The 21,438-nt window shown below is 39.4% G+C and overlaps 3 protein-coding genes across 7 annotated transcripts; 2 read left to right on the forward strand and 1 right to left on the reverse strand.

Moving 5' to 3' along the window:
* Positions 1–102: 102 nt before the first annotated feature.
* LOC139612643 (sialic acid-binding Ig-like lectin 5) lies at positions 103–14,893 on the reverse strand. 5 transcript variants are annotated; one of them, XM_071468412.1, is made up of 12 exons: positions 14,754–14,893; positions 11,718–11,907; positions 11,574–11,645; positions 11,309–11,387; positions 7,069–7,258; positions 4,607–5,008; positions 3,798–4,109; positions 3,456–3,719; positions 2,278–2,550; positions 1,764–1,866; positions 1,509–1,674; positions 103–1,413 (listed from the first exon to the last, which is right to left on the reverse strand). In XM_071468412.1, exons 6-12 carry the CDS (start codon positions 4,680–4,682, stop codon positions 1,258–1,260), a joined length of 1,350 nt encoding a protein of 449 aa, XP_071324513.1. In that variant the 5' UTR covers positions 4,683–5,008; positions 7,069–7,258; positions 11,309–11,387; positions 11,574–11,645; positions 11,718–11,907; positions 14,754–14,893; the 3' UTR covers positions 103–1,257. The 5 variants fall into 5 exon arrangements, with proteins under 5 accessions (XP_071324513.1, XP_071324514.1, XP_071324515.1 ...); XM_071468413.1 differs by lacking the exon at positions 11,309–11,387; XM_071468414.1 differs by lacking the exon at positions 14,754–14,893 and having other exon boundaries at positions 11,568–11,737.
* Positions 6,681–13,342, forward strand: LOC139612639 (NLR family CARD domain-containing protein 3-like). Its single transcript, XM_071468396.1, has 8 exons — positions 6,681–6,798; positions 6,924–7,273; positions 7,902–7,979; positions 8,142–8,192; positions 8,289–10,095; positions 10,396–10,482; positions 11,293–11,460; positions 11,597–13,342. The coding sequence occupies exons 2-8, from the start codon at positions 6,946–6,948 to the stop codon at positions 11,919–11,921; spliced, it is 2,844 nt and encodes a 947-aa protein (XP_071324497.1). The 5' UTR covers positions 6,681–6,798; positions 6,924–6,945; the 3' UTR covers positions 11,922–13,342.
* On the forward strand, positions 14,577–21,400 carry LOC139612645 (titin-like). Its single transcript, XM_071468418.1, has 5 exons — positions 14,577–15,068; positions 16,359–16,643; positions 16,939–17,029; positions 17,351–17,453; positions 17,534–21,400. The coding sequence occupies exons 1-5, from the start codon at positions 14,711–14,713 to the stop codon at positions 17,786–17,788; spliced, it is 1,092 nt and encodes a 363-aa protein (XP_071324519.1). The 5' UTR covers positions 14,577–14,710; the 3' UTR covers positions 17,789–21,400.
* Positions 21,401–21,438: the final 38 nt, after the last annotated feature.

Here is a 21,438-nt window from a genome sequence, read left to right on the forward strand (position 1 = left end):
AATTTGTATTATCAGGAAAAATCCACTCAGTTGTCAGTTTATTAGAAACTAATGCAGTGTAATGCAGCATTCATGAGGGTTATACTGTTCGGTTTGTGTTGAAACTGTGTTAAAGAGGTGTTTATTCAACTCTGTGATCATTCAGGAGGCTGTGGCGCTGTTGAGTTGTATTGTTTGATGTTGACAGGTGTTGCTATTATTTTGTTCACCCTATTCAAATAAATGAAGATAGGCTAAACAACAGGGCCACCTCTTTGTATAATGCAATACAATTCAGAAGCACCACAAACTGCTATGTAAATGACCTCTTAACGTCAAAACATTTAGACATGGTTGACTAAATTTATATGTAAATTAGATGTGAACGTTAGACTGCAATAACAGTCTCCAGACAATAGTTTTTTTGTTGTTGTTGTTTGACTTGATAGATGGATAGGACTGTGTGGGTGGATTCCCTGTATTTTTTCTTTCCCTTCTCTTCTTTTATTCTAACCTTTTTTTCTTACTTTGCAGTTACAGTAAATGCCAGTTCTATAAACACATGCCTGTACCATTTTGCATTAATGATGTGAAAAACTGATAAAAAAGTTTAATAAAAATGTCTCCATTCCAAATAGATGTTACATTTCCTGTACCCTATTGTGCTTCCTTGACTCTTCCTGGGACACTTCACAGAACAGAGCTATTGTTAATGTTAATTACACCTGTGCTCTTCCTGTAATGACATGTCTGCTATGACAAGATGCACCTTGGCACAATCATCATTGTACACTTCCTCACTGATGTAATATATGTTACAAACTTCATGCAGTCTTTTTGACAGGAACTTTAGACACTGCCTGAGGATTACTGTGTGTTAGACATGCTGCAGCTGCTGTTAAAAATGCAGCTAACTGGTAAGACCAAATCAAATCTGAAGGTCGGCGCTTGTGTGCTGGGGGGAATCATAGAGTATATGCACAAGATGAAATGATGAAAAAAAAACTCTTTTATCAAACCGTTTCATCTTTTATAAAAAGAGCACAGAGGTAGGTCACAGGCCAACAATCAAAGAGACAGAAATTGTTCAATATGGAGATTATGAGAGAGAGGGACCACCACTTGCTATTCAAGAGATCAGAGTGCATGATTTTGAAATGTTGATGCCCTATATAGATGTACACTATATACAATAACCTGAAAACTACATATTACCATTAGTAAGATAATGAATCTGAAGCCTAATGTGATTCTAATGCAACAGATGAATAACGTGATTCAGAGGATCTCCAGGTAGATGGCCGTCTCAGCGTCAGCCACAGCAGTACCCTGCACCTCTCTTGTGCCTCTGACTCCCAAAGCGGCTCGTCTGTCTAATCCTGCACCCTCTCCTCTTCTTCTTCTCTCCCCACCTCTTCTGCCCATCGGACAAATCTGAAAAAGAGACATATTAATTCTCAAATTAAGGAGCTTTTAGAGATTTTTATCAGTACAATCTGTTTATCAATAAGATTAGGTTAATCCATCACCTGGTTAGTATGGACAAAGAGAGGCGTACAATTCTGGTATACGAGTTGGTAGCTGCCATTGCTGTAGATATGAGTCACTTCCGTGCAGTTAATATAGAGGGGCATCCTGTCCTGATAAATTCCCAGTCCTTCAGGGTACACAGCTTGATGTCTACTCAGAACATCTCTGAAAGGAGCAGAATAAGAGTGTGAACTCCACAGCAAACGTTTGTGACATTTCAGTGAACATTAAAAGCGTTGGTTTGCTTCACATACTTTCCAGCTCTCTTTCGGCAGCAGCAGAAAATAAGAGGCAGAAGGGAAATGACCAAGCAGATGGCCACAGCAGGTATCAGCAACCACCACAAAAGTGCTGTCTCTGTGGACGGAAAGAGCAGTGATGGGTCAGCATATGATGTGAAACTATGACATGATAATTACAATTTTCCCTCTCCATCATGTGTAGAACAACATGGATTATGGTTGTCACTCATGCCTGATGTAATGGCTTTACTTTGATATTCCTTATAATAAATTCTGTAACATATGAAGAAATGCAATATTAAACACAAATGTGATGCTGCGCTCATAATTCAATAACAACACAACAACATATGGTTTTCTTTGCAGCAGTACCTAATTCATTCTTCAGTTTATTCTCTTTTACTTATGTTATCAAGCTGCCGGCATGCTGCGCAGATGTCTCAGCGCCAGCGCAACATCAGAGTGAATAAACAAGAGGCAGAGCTGTTGTCTTTGTTAGTGTGGAAAAACTGTGTTTTGAACACACCTTCTCCTCCCTGCAGCAGAACCAGGGAGTCATTTCCCAGTGCGTTGAAAGCAAAGCAGATCACTGTCAGGGGTTTGTCCATGCGGCCCTTCAGAGTAGCTGTTAGCATTTGAGGCTCCAATGTTACCGACACATTGTAATCAGGAGGCGGAACAGTCCCATTAACGCTCCAGGTGACCGCAGGTTTGGGGTTGGAGTCGACTGAGCAGCGACACAGCACCTCTAACTCCTCTACTACACAGGTGGAGGAGAGCCGGTGGATGACTGGTTTATCTGAAGGAGAGAAATGATGAACTTATTCATACAATAAATATCACAATATTTACTTCATATTCTTTAAGTTATACTTTTGTGTAATATTTTAACTGTTTCACCCTATTTTGTTGTTTGCTCTGTACACATGCAACCATTTCCATGTCAAAGGGTTTTTTGTGTATAAAGCTTTGAACTACATAAAATTGAGGCTCCAGGGGAAAAAAGCGCCATATATTGTACAGATTTAAGACAAGCTTGTGACTTTGCACAACATAAATAAAAGTAACTAGATTTGACAAGAGTACTGTGCTCTGTGAAAACAGGGGATAGAGATTAATATGACTAAAATATTAAGAAACATTTTAGAAAATACACTTATTCACTTTCTTAGAGTTAGATGAGGAGACTGATAACACTTTCATTTCGTTACTTTTAATGTGAAATCACAATTCAGGATCTTCCTGTGGTCTCTACTGGTTGCTTGCCAAGTTAAGTTAACCAGCGGCTGGTGGCAGCTTCACATTTACTCTACAGACAACAGAGTGGTGTTGATCTTTACATCGAAATCTTGACAAGAACAAGAGCATCTAGCAAAATGCAGAACTATTCCTTTAAGGCCCTTTTCCAATTACATTTGGGTTACATTGAAATTAAAAGAGGGAACTTAGATTTTTCAGGAATCCCTGGTAAAACCTGAAAGGACACCTTAACACCAGAAGAAAATCTTGTGTTTGCTGACCACGAGTGATTTAACTCCTCACCTTGCTGTGATGTCAAAGTGTACTCCAGGGTGAGGTTCATACACTGTGACATCACTGTGGGGGTGGTTAGTGAAAGTGAAACAAACACAGGACAGGCTTGTTTACAATTAGTTAAAATCTATGTATGGCCATTTGAGGCAGGTTTACAAGAAATAAGATTACATTGTATGTTCAGTGGTGTGGGCCGGGACTCTCCTCGACCAATCAGATTCTGTGCTGAGCAGCGGACCCTCATGTCTCGGGTCACGTTGTACACCCGAACTGAGTGTGTGCGCTGGTGGAGGTGCACCGTGCGGCCGTGTTGAGTGTAGGACCAGCGGTACTCCGACACTGGAGGGTCAGCTTTGCATGAGCAGACCAGTAAGGCATTGCCCCCCTCCTGCACCATCATGGACTGGACCTGAACTTTCACTTCTTTTGGTGGAACTATAGAGCACAAAAAAAAAAGGTTTTAGTGCAAACTGAGCCAAGAGGTGCAAAGATATAAGTTAAAGCTATGCTTACATGTCACATGCAGATCCTTCGAAGTGGTCAATGTTTTGGCCCCTGGGTAGCTGACCTCACATCTGAGCCTGGGTTTCACCTGGTGTGACACAGTGAAGGACAGAGGGGCCACTAACATCAGCCTGTGGGGCTCTGGGTCGAGTGTCTGTACCTCCCCAGGCACAGTGCTGTTCAGGGGGTCTCCTCGCTCCCACCTCCACTGCAGGGCAGGGGGTCTGGAGGGGCAGTAATAGCTGACGGAACAGTTCAAGGAGACCAGCTGTCCCTCTGTGGCCGACAACATGCCACTGATGACAGGAGCCTCAGGAGTGTCTGTCAGTGAGGAAAAGCTTGATCAGTACAGTGTTTTACTGCTGTCGTCTGCTTTATTAAAGAGAAATAATAATTCCACTCCAGCATCACATGGGATCTCCTACAGGGGACATTACTGTTACATTACATCACTGTTCCAGATTTCCATATTTATGAATTTTAGGAACAATCCAATCAGTGTTGAATGAATGTGTTAATTGTATTTAAGGTATTCTGTTTAAGGTGGTGGGTGAGTCCACATTGTTTTTTTTCTCTTTTCTGACATCTGACTTTCTTTCAGTTTTTTTTTCTTTAACTGCGTCTATTTTTATCTACTTATTTACTTCTGTTTGCCATGATGATGATCTGAGGGGAAGATACATCTGCACTTCATGCACTTGACAAATATTACTGTCTACAGCTCCTCTGTTTGTTTGTACTAATGTGTTTCTGATCATATTACCTGGTTGAAATATTCAGAACTGGGTAGAAAGGGGGCAGTAGTCTTCCCTACTCACCAACAACATCCAGGTTAAAGCTCCTTGGTTTTCCCCAGAGCAAGTCGTCACCTCTTTTCAGAGTGATCTCAAACATCCGTGAGTCATCCAGGCTGATCCTCTCTATCTTCACTGAGCAGTCCCCCTCTGTGATTCGCCCAGTGAGGGACGTCCGGCCTTGGAAATCCCTGCTCACTTGATCCCTGTCCTCGCTGTTATAAGCAGTGCTCCGAAGAGCAAAAAAATGGCCACCACCTTTGAATCTCAGTCGGACGTCCACCCTCTCCTTCCTCCCCCTGAGACGATGAGGAGCTAGAGGTGTGAAAGAGCAAGGAATCACCACGCAGGAGCCCACCAGAGCTCGGACACGGTCAGGGACTGAGGGTACAGGAGAGACAGTCTGGACCCCCCTCCACAAGGCTGCTGTTGTGATGGAGAACAGAAAATCATATACCAGGCAGGATCTGTTGTAAATCTGCCTTATTCTGGGTTCAGGTTTTAATAATGGGAAAAGGAGGTTTATTAGCAATAAATTAGCTCTTCACTTTCAATCGAAAAACAAACTGAATGAATCCTATGACAGCTTTTAGAAAGCTTACCATACAGTACAAACTTCATTTAGCACAAGGCTGGAATTGTTGTATTTCACTGTACTGTCTGCAAACACATAACATGACCCAGAAACATTTCGCAACAGATGTATATTTAGAAAAAAGGGAAGAGGGCTACTGCACTTTTGGCTCTCGAACTAATTTACTACTATTTTTTTGTTTTACTCAGTGAATATAATGTGGTCAAATGATTAAATAAGAATTATCTTTTATTATTTTAGGGCACAATTGCATATTTATTTTCAAACTGTCATGAGCCTCATGGAGAAAATACATGAGCAGATCATTTTAAAAGCAACAGAAATGATTCAAATAGGTCAATATAATGTAATTGGCCAGTGCAGTATATTCTACAAGAAATAACAATTTCTACTCATCTTCCTATAATAATTATGGTAAAGTCAGAGGTATCAGGCACAAGTTGTAGCTTACATCACAAAGGGAATAATAAATACCCTGGTATAATTCATACAAAAATCCAAACTAAATGCATAAATAACATAAAAAATTGATCAACTTACCAAATATTAGGGGACACATAAGAAAGACAGTGTCCACATGCATGACTGCAACCTTGCTCTGCCAGCACAGACAGAGGGAAGGATGAACACAGAGGCAAAAGGGGGTGGGAGGGTGGGGGGGGTCTCGTCATTATGCCACTGGTACTATGACTTCACTTTGATGGTTCCTCTTAAACTTCCAATGTTGTGTTTACATATCAAATCATTACATTCCTGTGAGCTATATTCTAATGGCTGCCAGTATCCTTTCACAATAGATGACAATCTTACAACTTTTTTCAACATTTCAAAAGGCTCGAATAAAATCTTTCTAGTGGTGGAACTGGGGATTGTTTGGAAAGAAAAACCTCAGCAAGTATTTGTAAGACAACACATGACAATGGGTGAGTCACTCTCATGCTGTTGGCCATTTCCTCAAAAGCTCCAACAACTAAATGTGTTCATTTCTGATTCCCTCTGTCTACACACACTGTCCTATCCAAACCTCTAACAGTGTCACAGATGTGATAGTGATAAAAGTTCCACAGACAGTAGAATAAACCAGATTGATGATTAACTTTTCTACCCAGCAATGATTAAAAGGATAAAAGCAAAGGTGAAAAGTGGCAACCTAACACTTTTGCATTACAAGAGACAGGTCAGAATGGTTTACACTACAATGGACAGCTGGTCAAACTATTTGTTTAAATACACAAAAAATATACAGTAAGTGAAAACTGGAACTGTTACAGTGAGTTTCATTTGTCAGCATTTCACTGGATTTTTAAGTCGCAATAACTGCAACTGTTGCAACATTTTTCTTCACACTGTTACTTCCTACTCACTGCCACCTAGAGGTGATTGGCAAGTTTCTGTGGCATCAAACAGAACCGTGTTATCAGATTTAGGAGACAAAGACTTGAACTGAATGGACTATGGACCTATTGAAAGCTTGTTTGAATTGCTGCCCTAGTTATGGCACTCCACCTCTACTGCACCTTAAGACAGAACACAAACAGCTTTCATGCCAATACACATGACTACACTCACCAAAGCAGACAAGAGGGAAAGTAACAGAGCATAACTAAAATATTTCTTTAAGGTAAGCATTTTAATCATTGTGCATGGTAGTATTTCTGCAGAATTCCTTGTTGTTTTCCATGTTGTAGTTTGTGTGTAGAGTGTGTCTGAGAATCAAATCTCACTTTTCTTTATTCTCCCTGACAGTCTAACAACATTTTCTGAAGTCATGACCTCAGCTCAGCAGCTGCTTCGCTCTCAGAGAGATGTGCTGCTGAACTGGACGCGTGACCACCCTGCGCCCTTACTGCGTTGGCTGCGTGATGCTGAGGTGCTTTCGTCCCCCCAGTACCTGTCTCTGCTGGAGAGGTCCCCTGTCAATGCTGTGGCCCAGGCTCTAGAGACAGTGTGTGCCACGGAGGAGAGCAGCCAAAAGTTCCTGCTGGTGCTGAGGGAGGTGCAGGATTATTACTGCGAGGATCTGCAGGCCTGGGTGGAGAGACACTGCAGGAGGGATGCTGTCAGTAAACCAGCGGCTGAACCTGTAAAAGTTGAAGGTGAGGAAGGTGATGACAGTGATTAGTATTAAGTTTTTATATGAACAGGTACATTCGAAGAAGAGAAGTAAATAATATTATTTTTCAAAACCTTGCAGTGCAAAGTGAAGGACTAAAGTTTTACTGGCTTAGAAACAGAGGTGTGAGAAGATTATTAACAGGGCACAATTAACTGTGATGTCTTGCCAAGTTATTTTTGCTGACTTTGGCAATGAAGGAGTGTAAATACCTAAAGTCGGTCCACCTTTGGTCTTTTCTGAAGTATCTCAGCAACTATTGGATAGATTGCCATGATATTTTGTAGAGACATTCATGGTTCCTGAGGATGAATCCTACTGACTTTGTCCATCCCCTGACATTTCCTCTAGTGTCACTAGCAGCACAAAGTTTTCACCTATTTAGTGAAATATCTGAATCTAGATGAATGGCACCAAACTTGGTACAGATATTTGTGGTTTGTAGTCTTGAGCGAAAAGTTTCAACAACTGCCAGATGGATTGATGTGAAATGTGGTACAGAGATTCATCCCTGTCAGTCTGTCAATTTAAATCAAATGTGTAATAACCAACCAAATATGAATTTACATGATGTAATACCATATATATCATGAATCCTGTGGTATCTGCAGAAAAGAAGCCTAAAAGCCCATTTGCTAAACTGCTCAAAGGAAAGAGCAAAGGATTCACCCCTATCTCTGAGGTTAAAGGTACAGAAACCTAGATTTTACAATCCATATTATTTCAATTGTTTTCATTCAACTGATAAAAAGTCCTACACATATGATGATTTATGAAAGCAACCATGTAATATTCTCATAATTTGATAATGTATTCAAGTAAAATGATCTCATAATCTGTTCATTATGCAGCTAAAGAAGGACAGAAGCCTAGCAGGAGTGCAAAGTTGGCCAACATTCGAGGTATGTCAATGTAGGTGAACTTAAGAGGAAAACTACAGAGGAATTTCATTTAAAATTTGTTGACCATATATTTCATTTTCTTGTCTACCACTGCAGTTCCCATTACTGCCCATAAAACAACGCTACTGAAACGCACAGAGCAGTTAAAGTGTTACTCAGAGGGCGAAGGAGTGGCTTCAAACTCAGCCTCTCACATCGAGATCCGCTACACTGACCTTTTTGTAACAGAAGACAATGACTTAGTTGACAGCAGCCAACATGAGTACTTTGATCTGGCGAGCAGGCGAGCTCGCATCTATGTCCATCAGGCCTGCCAGCGCATCCGGCCATGCCATCTATTGAGCCCAGAAGGAACATCAGGAAGGTCCCCGAAAAGGGTTAAAGTGAAGGGTATTGCTGGTATCGGAAAGAGCATAGCAGTTCAGAGACTGGTTTATGAGTGGGCAATCGGGAAGAGCATGCGTGAATTCACTTGTGTTTTTGACCTGCGCTTCAGAGAGCTCAATCTGATTGAAGCACCACTGAGCTTATTGGAGCTCCTTGGGGAAAGGTTCCGGTACCTGAAGGCAGTTTTACCTGACCTTTTCGCCTCACCAAGCTCTTTGCTCTTCATCTTAGATGGACTGGATGAGTTTAAGTTTCCCTTGGACTGGAACATTCCTGGCACAAACATTGACGTAAATTCAAAGGTGCCGGTGTCAGAGCTGATGGTGGCTTTAATCAAGGGAAGCTTTCTCCCAGAGGCATCAGTCATTCTCACAACAAGACCATCTACTGAAGCTCCAAAACATTTCTTCCAGAGATGTTGTGTGGTGCTGGGCTTTGAGGAGGACCAGGTGAAGGAATATACCAGCAAATTCTACAAAGACAGTGAAGTTGCTGAAAAAGTCTACGATTACATCTTGAACAATGACAACCTTTTCGTGCTGTCCTTCATCCCCCTTTATTGTTACATCATCTGTACTGCTATGGCTGAGTTCTTCTCAGGGAGTCAAGGTGTTGGTGACTCAAAATCTCTGGAGCTGAACCCGCCCAGAACAGTCAGCGAGGTTTACTTCTGCTACCTGTTTACTGCAGTCAAGCATCATGCACTGAGGGGGAGTGCAGAGAGAGGCACACCTAGATCTGAGGTTCTCTCACTAGCTAAGCAACAACTGACAAACCTGGGCAAACTGGCTTATGAAAACCTTCTACAGAAGAAGATAATGTTCAACAGAGCGGATTTGGAGAAATATGGTGTGATACCTGCTGATGTTCAGAGCACATTTCTCTGTGACATCCTCCAGCCTCTCAAGGAGGAGACAGTGGAGATGTTTTCTTTCTTCCACCTGACTGTTCAAGAACATCTGGCTGCCCTCTACTGCGCAATCAACCTCTTCAGCCAGGAGGACATAATCCAAGCTCTGGACTTCTGGTGCTTTGGGATACATCCACCATCTTCCAGTGCTGCCCCTCTGCAAAACACTGACCTCAACATGGACAAGCTGGAAAGCCTCCAGATGTTCACACGCTTCTTCATGGGAATGCTGCGAGCACGGCTGGCAGGTCAGTTGGATGGCCTTGTTCTTTCCCCGATGGAGCGAGGGGATGGCATCGCTGTTCAGCTGGGTGTGTGGTTCCAAGACCAGTTTAAGAGCAGGGAGCTGGAGAACCAGAAAGCCCTGAATCTTCTCCACTGCCTGATGGAGTTTCACACGAAGGAAGCCACCAGTATTGCAGCACCAGAGATCAAGAAACTCAACCTGTTTAAAATGAAGCTAAGTGTTGTGGACTGTGCAGCGATGCATTATGTTCTGCAGTTCTCCCCACACAAGCTGCAGGAGCTCAACTTAGGCTACTCCAACATTGGAAACAGAGGACTGAACAGACTGGGGCCAATCCTGCATCGCTGTGAATCTCTCTAGTGAGTAACTGATTTTATATTAAACTACCAAACAAATAGAGTAACCATTTGAATACTGGGCATTGAATACAAGCCTGGTTTAGAATTTCCTGGCTGTGTGGAGTTTGCATCTTCTGTCTGTGTGTGTATGTTTGTCTGTCTGAAAGTTACCACGAGGAATGTTGGTGAGCATCACCCTCAGTCTGATGCATGCTGTGATAGACTGCAGCCTCCCTGTGAACCTGACTGTAATATACATTTTTGGAAATGAATGGACAGGCAAATACAATGCCAACCTAATGTTTTTGTATCCTCTTACAGTTTGAGATACAACTGCCTTGATAGACAAGCAGCTATTTTAGAGTCTGCGATTCTGAAATCAAATGAGTGTCAAGTGAAGAAGCTCTTGTAAGTCATTACAGAGTATTTATTTCAATTACCATCCCACCATTTTGAAAATGATACATTAAGGGCTCAGAGCTATGAGGGTGTGACTGTCATAAAATTCATAAATTAGCAAATGCTTGAGAGGAAATGTTAATCTAATTGTTTTTATCAAAACACATTAACAACCAGCGATCAAAGTTAGGCTCACTTTTTGTTTCTTTGTTAAACTCTCCTGCACTTACAGCACATTTAATTTGTTTATACTTTATAATAACACATAAAATGCAATTTATTATCTCCATCACAGTCATGCTGGTTAAAGAATAATGGAAAACCAAACACTTTTTAAATGACCTGGATCCAGACCCAATACAAAACTAATTCATTAATTTAAGTTCTCTTGCTAAAATTGCCACTTCCCCTTTATGAAACGATGATTTACTAAATTAATGTAGCTAACATCACAGTAACAGTGGCGACTGTTTGCTGCAGGTCTGATGTCACTGACTGAAACCTCACAAAAACAGCCTCCTGTGCGCACAATCTATTGACACATCAGTCTCGTTTGTAGTTTACAAGATGTAGAAGGTCTCCTGACAGTCTGCCTGTAACTGCATTATAAAAAGTCATAACTAATGTTACTGTCTATGGCAGATGTAATTCAAGGCCTCCTAAAACTGTCTTAGACCTTCCTTTGAGGGAACTTATTTCAGTGAATTTTGACACTTCAAGACCAACTCACACCCTTACCCCTCTAGCTCCAAGCCCTTAATATGAGTCATTAGACACTATACTGTATTTTATTGCAACACAATTCTTCCATTCATACAGTATGTGTGGCAATAACCTGGGTCCAGAGGGGGTTTTGGAGCTGTGGAACGCTCTGGAGCACAACACCACTGTGGAGGAGCTCTATCTGGACATCACTGGCATCACAGAGAGAGGAACGGAAAACATTGTCAACTGTCTCAGCAAAAACACCTCTCTGAAGACACTGACGTAAGATTTAAACACACCAACTTCTGCTCAGTGTTCTCAGTGTTATTATGTATGAAAACACTGCCATCTAGTGTGAGTTATGCCTTATAAGAATGAAAAATAATGACTTCTACCTGGTCGTTTTCTCCTGCATCAGTATCGTTGGGAATGACATCGGAGAGGTGGGGAGGAGGAGGCTGAAGGAGCTGGGGAAAAGTCGACCGGGACTCCGGATTATTGCAAACTTTGTGGATGACCTTGGATTACTTCAGGCCTACCTGGACTGGGTGGAGGAGATCCGGGTTGACAGAGACCAACTGGACTCAGTGAAGAATGCAGACGCCCTGCAGTCGGTGCTAAAAGGGCTCCAGGTGGCAGGAGACCAGGTGGAGAAAGGAGAGAACGCAGAAAAAGCCAAGGAGCTCCAGACAAAGATTGTGGAGTTGCTGAAGTCTTCTAAGCATCTGACTGGACAAAGATGACCACAAGTTTATTTAGTGTACTTTGTGTGAGGGCAGGGCTCCATCTGAAGTGGCAGATGTTTTTGTGTCACCCACCTTGAGTCAGCTAGCATTCTGACTTCTATCAGTAAAAGTGTGATTCACATTGACCTTCATGTTCCCTCTCTGGTCCCCGAAAGCTTGATAACAGCTCAAAAAACACACTTTGGTAAAACACCATTGTTTTATCACCTTGATACTTAATGACTTCTGCTAGTTGTTTTAAGAAATGCTTGTATACATGATTTAAACTGAGCAGATGTTTCAGAAGTCTACTGTACTCTAAGTCTACTTGTCTTTGAATGGACATTTGGCAAAACAAATGTAATGTATATATTTTTCATGTAAAGCCCATATCACATTTAAAATGTATTTGGTGTAATAATAATGGTAAATTCTGCATTTTTCCACCATTACCTAATGTGCAAACCCAATTAATGTAAAAAGGAAGAGTTAACACTTCAATACTTTTTTTTTACATAATGAAGTTTTCTCTCTGTCTCAATGTTAAGATTTAGCTGTTTAACTGCCTATTTTCTAAGGTATGAAAACAACACAGGGGACAAAGGTTATTACTGCTAAATGACTACAAGTTTTTCTACGCTCATATTAAGTAAAAACTGTGCTGTTATGTGGTAGAAAATGTGGTGCAGAGGATATTCACCTCCCTATTCTTGTTGTGCAAGTTCCTCATCCTACAAGCTAAATTTGAAACCTCACCTCTAAGGAACTGCATTTGCATCTATCTGGACAACAGATCTGCAGTATGTAAGTCATTTTAACTTTAAGAATGTATGTAAACAAGTCAAAATTTAAGATTCAAATATCAAGGTTGAGCTTTGACAGAGTTAAAGTTTGACTCGTTAGTAATCATCATTTGAAAATGTATAAAGGAAAGCAACAAATTCACTAAAGGCTGTTCAATTCAATTGTGTTTTTTTGACGTTGTTTGACATAACTCATGAATATACACTCAGTCGGCAGTTTAATGGGAAAACTGAGCTAAAAGTAATGCAGTCTAATTCAACAGTTATAGGTTATAATGTTCCTTTTAATGGTTTTTGTTGATGAAGTGGATTGCATTATCTAGAGAGATGTGTCTGTAATGTATCTGTCCTCACTGACTTAAATGGGGTAGCCAAAATAATAGAAACACCTGTCAATAAAACACCATACAACAGCACCACAACTGTAGCTTCTAAAATGAACATAAAGTTGAATCCACACCCCTTTAAGTTTGCGTAAAAACTGATCATTATAACTGTACTGGTGGAGGATTCATCGCAGTACAGTTTTACTAGACTGCATTAGTTTTAGCATGGCATACCTGATTAACTGCAAACTGTGTGTATTGGTTCATTAAATAATAATTTGTTTAAATAAAACAGAAAATAAGTACATCATTTTTTGATCACAGTCTCTCTTACAAAATCATTTCCTGTTTATTCTTTTTTTTAATCTTCGTCTCATTCTCTGCATCCTGTTAAAAAAAAGAGTGTTGTCACAATTAGTACCTTATTAGGAAATATGATGTTTGTTTTTGCACATCAGTTCATGTTTCTTCCCCTTTATTGTTGCCATAATCAAACTTTCATAAAATCTTTCAAACCTGCAAGAATTTTTTATAAAATTAGTATGAAACATGATCTTAATTGTTTAATTGTGGTTTTACAAATCAATATTTTAAATCTACTACCTTCAAGTGATAAACAGGTGTACGGTATCATTTTTGCCTTCAGTATGTGCAAACACATTGTGTGAATTTGTGTAATTTAATTCGATTTGTATAGAATTATGTTGAAAAGTTTAGTGGCTCACTCAAATGTTATTGTTGCCTTTCCACCTTGGGAAAGATTTTAAAAGTATGTAAAAAATAAATAACCTGAAATGTAAAAAGTTTTGACCTTCAAATAAACCCTGCTCTAAACACCCTGTTACTTTAGGACTGAAATGTGACAAACACGTAAACTGTTCCATCTGCTATCTCCAGACGGTTTTAAATTTGAGTCTCTGCCTCTCCTGGTAAACAAAGATGGCCAGCGCTCTGCATCTCTTTCTAATTGGCTGTCTGCTACAAGGTGAGAAGTGAGAAATTTATTGAAATTCAGTAACTATACATCTATAATATACATATTTTACTGTTCCGTATACATACATACATACATAAATACATTTGCCCATAACATTTGAAGGAGTCCCTTTGTATGATTTTATGGATGTTTTATTGTGTCAAGACTTAAATGGCCTTGCTACTGTTAAGTTGTGTGTAATCTTTAAGTTTGGTCTTTTGTGTTTCAGGTGCCCTGGGTCTGGTTTTCAATGTCATTATTCCAAAGTCTATAGGTGCTCTGAATGGATCTTGTGTGACCATCCCCTGCTCCTTTGACATACAGAATATCTATAAAAAAATTTTCGGTAACACATGCAGAGCAATATGGAAAAACAGACATAATGAAAACGTGTTTGACAGTGCTAACCAGCAACAAACTAAAAAAAATGGTGAATTGAAGGGAATACTGACTGAAAAAGACTGCACAACAACACTGAATAACATCAAAAACAACACATATTACTTCAGACTGGACTGCAACAATGCACTCCAATATAATTTTAATACGAAACGTGAATGGTTTGTGGATATACTGTTCAAAGGTAAGTTCTGATATCAATTCATTGACAATTCATGGTTTATCTTTTTAATTTCCCATTGTCTATTTCCACCCAGTTGTGGATTTACTGGTTATTTCAAATTAAATAATCAAGCTTAAAGTATGGATTGTTTATTAAGTAACAGTTCAAAATGTAACTTCCTACCAGCTGATCCTCCCTCACCGACTCTGACTCCGTCCACACTGGAGGAGCAGGAGGGAACCTCAGTGAGGCTGACGTGCTCTGCTCCAGCTCCCTGTTGGTCTCATCCTCCAACTCTGACATGGACCCCCAGGCTGGGTGACACTCAGGAGACACTGCAGGAGAATCAGGACAAAACTAAAGTCATGACCTCTGTTCTGACCTTCACTGCTTCTCACCTCCATCATGGAAGGACCATCTCCTGTACTGCCACCTACAGCAAACAAGATGGCAGCACCGTGCCATCTGTTAGCCGAGCCTTAACACTTAATATTACATGTGAGTTATTTTGTCCTCTGTGAAATTAGTAATAATAATAATAATTATAGTAAAAATAATCTTTATTTATAGAGCACTTTTCAAAAGCTGCATTACAAAGTGCTTGACAAGGAGAGAAAAATAAAATCAATGAAATCGACAGATGGAAAACAGATAAAAAAATGCATGGATAAGCAAAATAAAACTGGTCCTGTTAACTGACCCCTGAGGCACACCATACTTAACATTAGAAAAGGAAGAGAGATGGTTGTTCACAGAGACACAGAACCTCCTATTTGACAATCAAAATAAAAACCATTGTAAAACAGTGCCAGATAGCCCCCCCCCCCCCCCCAGATCTTCAGTCTATCTAACAGGATGTGGTGGTCCACTGTGTTGATTGCTGCGCTAAGGTCCAGGAGCACCAGTACTAGTCACATTCAGACTGATCTGTAGCATTATATAAAATATTGTGATACTAAATTTCCTCATCTTGGGAAACTCCCAAACTCCATTCCTTAATGTGTAAGCAGTATTTCAGTGCTGCAGATGGCCTGTAGGTGATGGTATTTGACTACTTTATTAGGTGGACCCACAGAAAACAAATGGGAATGTCTGAGAGCTTTTTTTCAGAATTCAGGCATTGTATTATCTCAAGTGGGAAGCTTGAATTACAGTACAAATAAAAGCAGATAAAGACAACACAGCTGCAACAATATACTTAATACAATATAACACTGTAAAACACCAAAAACACTATTTAAAAAAAGAACACTAAAAACACAGCTTATGAGAAGATCAACATGTGGAGTTGTTTTTGTGCCTCAAACTGGATGAATGCAAAGGTAATGTGTGGGAAATCTTTATTATCCTCTAAAAAGAAACAATTCAGTTTACTTGAGTGCAGACTCAGCTACAGCGACCTGGTCAGAGTCAGTTTTTCTGAAGACCATTTTCACTAAAACTGCAGAAATAAATGTGTGATCAAAGCTTTGCTGATCAGCTTGACATGAGTTTCGGGTGTCAGTGTGGGACTTGGCGGATAGAGCTACAGACTGAATGGAAAATCCATCACATTCCTGATGGCCCTGTGTTCCTAATAAATAATATTAAATCCTGTTCTGACAGCTTCAGGATTTTCATACATGCTAATATACAAATTCAATAACCATGCCTCTTGTGCAGGAAGAACATTGTATTTAAATTTTTTTTTAATGCTACCTTGTACCTTGTCTTCTTCTTATTATTATTTATTATAACTTAACCTTCCTTAACCAAACTACCTTTTCTGCCCTGCTGTATTCTTTACAGCTGCTCCACAGATCCTGTCCACCTCTGGCTGCACAAAAACTGCAGCCGAGCTCAACTGTTCCTGTGAAACTGTGGGAAACCCTCCTCCCATTTTACAGTGGCATTCGGATGAGTTGCCCCTTAATCAGTCTGACAAGTATGAGGCTTTGGATGACACAGGTCTGCGGAGCTACATCACTGTGAGTCAACCACAGGAGAGGGATCGTTTCACCTTGCTCTGCCGCAGCTCCAACTCTGTGGGATCTGTTACTCAGCAGTTTTACGTCCTCAGCCTTGGAAAGAAAGGTTTGTCTTTCTGCTGAATACCTGTTTAATTGATTAGCTGCAAACTATCAGGATTGTAATTGGCATGACCTGGAGGCGCTATACTCTGCATCTGCACATTATCTACAGTCTTGTAAACTCTTTGGGGAGATCCATATAAGGGACATTTTAGTTTGTAGTAACACTCTCAACATTAAATATGTGTCAAACTTTGATACAGAAAAAAACCTACACCTCTAACGACAAGCTATGAAGCTCCAAAAAAAAACAAAACAAACATGCTGACCTCTCTAATCTCGTATCCTCTCTTGCACAGAGTGTTCACATGAAGAGATGCTGATAGTGTTAATCATCATAGTTGGTGTTCAGACAGCAGCTCTAATATCAGCTCTACTCTTTGCTATCAGGTAGGTATCAGCTTTGGAATCCACTGTGGTTGAGACTACTACTATTACCACTAGTGTTTGTCCAAATCAGTTTCTTTTCTAGCTTTAACAGGACAGTTCTGCAAATTGACTAAACTCAAAACCAATCGCTCTATCAATTTCTGACGCTCTTGATTGGTTGCAAAAACACAAAATAATGAATACATTTCATGAAAAATAACTTTAACATATGTAAAATCAGAATGACCAACAAGTCAAAGATTTTTTTAGTTTTCAGTTTTACTCAGATGATTCAGCCTCTTTAAAGGTTCCATATTTGGTGTGTCCTCCTGTATTTTTCAGGACTCAGAGGACTGGCGGCCATAACCCTAAAGAGAGCCAGTGTATAGATGACACCAGGGCAGCTGTGATGGGGCAAGGCCTGCCATGTGAAACAGAAAATGAGGTACAGACAGTTTACTAATTTAGATATTAAACAGAGAAATATAGCAGAATATTTGTACCACTCATGTTCTTTTTTTTCAGGTGTCTATCACAGAAGAAGATATTTATGTCAATACAAATATAATGAGAACGTCAGATAAACCAAATACTCATCTAGGACACCAACAGGCTAGCATTAAAAGTTCAGAGAGGACGAATGGGAAAGACAGTGATGTGATTTACTCCAGTGTGATTTGGAAGAGCAAGAGGAAGAAGGACAGACAACGATCTGGGGACAGGAATCCATCTGGTAGCTGCTATCCAGAGGAGAGCTTTTATGACAACATTATGTCTTGAAGACAGGAAGATGCAAGGAAGGAAGTGTGCACTGAATATGCCCCAGTTAACCTTTAGAGACAACAATATCACAAACAATTTGACCTTGTAATGATTATGCATGGCAATATATTGTCAGTGTTTTGTCCCTTACATGTACATACATGATTGGGTCATGTATGTAAACAACACTGTAAACTACTGCCACAGAATCAAATGATCACCCACGAACAGTTTCACAACAATAATAGATTTTTTAAGATTGAACTGTGAAATAAAGCATAAGTGTGAATGCCATTGTGTTTCCCCCCAAGATATGATAATGGAAATAAAGTTATTTGTTATTTGATGCATGCGCTATTTCTACAGCTGCTTTCATTGTAGCATAACTGCACTGGTTATTCACTATTCTTAGCTATTATTTCTTTCAGGCGCAGTTCAAATCCAGATTCCACATTTCTTAGCAGGTTAAGAGAATTAAGATTTAAGATTGTATTTCTCATTATGTGTACGTTTTTAGTGCAAATCATGACTAATTGTGATTTAATACATCATAGATATTTGAATATCCATGTTGGTTTTAACAATGTGTTTCAGTAAGGCTGTTTGTGTTTACGTGTCTGAGTCTATCCACCTTTTCATAATTAGGATGGTCTATTGAATTTTAGCCCTTAATGTGAATTTCTGGATGATTATCAGACAATTTCACCCTAAAAATTATAGTGAAACAACACTTTGCACTTCTACTCACTCACCAAGTGTCATTTTGTGTGTGGAATTTGTTTCCGTTTCAGCCCCCACATGCAGAAACAATCTGCCACTGTCCAAATGTATTAACTGTAATAACTACAAGATTAAAGTTTAAATTCTTCTATGAACATGGATAATTGTAATTTGAGAGATTTTTTTTAAGCTGGGCTGTGTAATAAGTAATGAGCTCCTATTTGGGAGAAGATACAGAGATGCACAGTTTGAACTTCCATTAGTCTATTATGTACCTGCCTAAAATGAAGTGATAACAATTCAGGTTTAGTGTCTTCAATAGTTAGGTACTCCTGTCCTTTTGCATTTTTCCTGCTTCTCTGCTAAAATACCAAAAGGGATGGGCAAAACACATTTAAACATTGAACATACTGGATAGCAGCGCTGCGTGTTTCACCTGCATAGTCTCTCTTCAACATGTCTCCCACTGATGACGTGACCATATCAAGTCAATAAAGACATAACACATGTGGCACATTTCACACATAAAACATTGGTTCCAAATTGAACTATAATTAAATTCCAATGTCCTGTGATCTAAAACACCACTAGGATGTGCTTCACAGGTTATTTGTCAATTCCTGGTCAGTTTTAACAATTATCCATTTGAAAATCTTCCATTATATCAGCTTTCATTAGGAATTGAAGAAGCTTCATCACAGGCTTATTTGGGCTCATTTACCATACATGAAAATAAATGTCCTTTTATTTATGAAAAAGAACAACCCATGGACTCATCAAAGGTTTCTTCTTACAGTCATGACCAAAAATAACCAAAGATTTACTGAATGTAACCATTATTAGACTGATTTATCCAAATGTTAACCAGGTTTTGTTAAAACACTGAGACTCACACACAGAAAAACACTTCTGTTTCTTAAAGACAAAAAATGTTGACAGTTGTTGCATTAACATCAAGTGAACTTTGACATCTGATTCAACAAGTCTGCTGTGAGGCACTTGTTAAGATGTCAAAAAAAAGTGAGTGTGAAACTCATGTTAGACATTTAAAAAAAAAACAAAAGCTGCATTAGGGTGTGGAAGAACACTGAGTTATGATGACATGCTAGAAGATCATTTTACCAGCAATGCAGGTCCTAGGTTTACAAACTCTTCAGCTTGATGAGTGGACCAGCACCTTGCCAACAACCCAAACTATTTCTTTTAAAAAACACTTTTAAAAAAGAAACTCTATAAGTTCACTTCCTCAGTTTCAATTACAATTTGTCTGATGATCACAATTCAGTTTCCATGTCATATCTACATGAATAGAAATTTAATTTAATGGCATATATCAAGTCTACTTCATTATCAGTTAGATTTTAAAATGATGGAAACACCATCAGTTGTTTAACCTCTGCAAAAAAAAAGCAAAGGATTCTCTCTTGACCACTATAACTGAGTAAACACAAACATTTACCATCTATTCACGAGTATATTCACCAATGTCTAATCCACTAATCTATTCGCAAATATACACAATGACACTAATGTGCAGCAGAGATGAAGATGGTGGAGACTGCTTACCATAATTTCAAGTATTTCCTCATTTCCTCATTTCCTCACTTCCTCGTTCTGAAGTCCCCTCATTGAACACTTTTGAAATGTAACCTCACTTCTTAGGAGCTTGACTTTGCTGCACACCTCAGGAATATGTAAGTTATGACAATTCACTATGACACAAATGAATATAAACATTTATGGCAAGTGAAAAATGGTGAAGATTTTCTATAATTTTCAAATATTTACTGGGCTTTATATGAATCACGTTTAAAAAGCTAGAAGCTAGAAGCTAGCAAGAGGTGAGGGATTTTCTTTGCTAAATGTTGACACTTTAAGCCGTTAGTCTGTTCTTGTGTATGAGTATAAGGGTATATTAGTAACCCCAAACATATGTAGATTTCAAATGCAACAACAGAGTAGGTTAAAACCATATCTTGACAAAAATATTTTCTTCATGTTTAATAAACTTAAAAAGTCATGTTTCATGTCGGCTTTCAGCAGCATAAAGCGAAAGTTTACCAAACATGAACATATTTCATCTGTAACCTCCAGACTCCTGTAAACTTGACCTTCTCTGTTCTGACAAACTAAGATGGCTCGAGCTCTGACTTTCCTCTTCATCGTCTGTCTGCTGAGAGGTCAGTTCAAGTGCATTCGCATTTGCTTTGAAAACTATAAAGATGATTGAAAATCATAACAACATGCTGTTGCTGATTTAAAGCATTCAGAGTGCAGCATGTCAGTGCCTGTGATGACAGGATGATATCCTACAAAATGAAAGAAACAGTAAATGACCAAAATCTCTGGCCAGCCTTTTCTTACATATTTAACAGGGATACATGTCTCATTGTTATTTGAATGTCAAAAAACTTGAACTGACATCATGGTATAGGAACAGTGATCACTGTCGAGCAGAGCAAGCACAGCATCACAACTACACTGCTACTGTAAAGTACTGTTTCCTTTTCTTCTTTAAAGTCTGCTGTTGTGTGTTTCAGGTGCCCTGAGTGGACAGTTCATGGCCACTTTACCAAAGACTATAGAGGTTCTGGAAGGATCCTGTGTGACCATCCCCTGCTCCTTTGACGTAGAGAGCAGATTTGAAAATCGCTTAAATGACACATGTAGAGCAATATGGAAAAATAAAGATGAGAATTTCTATGCCAGCCATGACCCAAAACTAACTACAACAAAAGAAATGACAGGAGACTTAAGAAGAAAAGACTGCACCACAACCTTCAATAATATGAGCCTTAATTACAGCAATGAATATTACTTCAGACTGGATTGTGAGAAACTAAAAGGGACTTTTACAAACACCTCTGTGCACATTTTGGTCAAAGGTAGGTTTTTGTATCTATTTACGCACAATTCATGGAGGAAGTACATTTGTGGTGCTGCCTGTT

This window comes from Trachinotus anak, unplaced genomic scaffold (genome assembly GCF_046630095.1).
Source record: "Trachinotus anak isolate AG129_WGS33_773 ecotype Australia unplaced genomic scaffold, CSIRO_AGI_Tana_v1 ptg000032l, whole genome shotgun sequence".
NCBI classification, from domain to species: Eukaryota; Metazoa; Chordata; class Actinopteri; order Carangiformes; family Carangidae; genus Trachinotus; species Trachinotus anak.

Bases quoted from the DNA above. Each gene is read 5' to 3' on its own strand.
- LOC139612643 (XM_071468411.1), bottom strand. From the start codon at position 5,760: ATGCATGTGGACACTGTCTTTCTTATGTGTCCCCTAATATTTG. The intron at 5,009-5,717 runs GTAAGTTGATCA...CCATCACAACAG, and splicing joins TATGTGTCCCCTAATATTTG to CAGCCTTGTGGAGGGGGGTC. The intron at 1,675-1,763 runs GTATGTGAAGCA...TGCTCCTTTCAG, and splicing joins TGCCGAAAGAGAGCTGGAAA to AGATGTTCTGAGTAGACATC.
- LOC139612639 (XM_071468396.1), top strand. From the start codon at position 6,946: ATGACCTCAGCTCAGCAGCTGCTTCGCTCTCAGAGAGATGTGCTGCTG. The intron at 7,274-7,901 runs GTGAGGAAGGTG...TGGTATCTGCAG, and splicing joins TGAACCTGTAAAAGTTGAAG to AAAAGAAGCCTAAAAGCCCA. The intron at 8,193-8,288 runs GTATGTCAATGT...CTACCACTGCAG, and splicing joins AAAGTTGGCCAACATTCGAG to TTCCCATTACTGCCCATAAA.
- LOC139612645 (XM_071468418.1), top strand. From the start codon at position 14,711: ATGGATTGTTTATTAAGTAACAGTTCAAAATGTAACTTCCTACCAGCT. The intron at 17,030-17,350 runs GTAGGTATCAGC...TGTATTTTTCAG, and splicing joins GCTCTACTCTTTGCTATCAG to GACTCAGAGGACTGGCGGCC. The intron at 17,454-17,533 runs GTACAGACAGTT...CTTTTTTTTCAG, and splicing joins CATGTGAAACAGAAAATGAG to GTGTCTATCACAGAAGAAGA.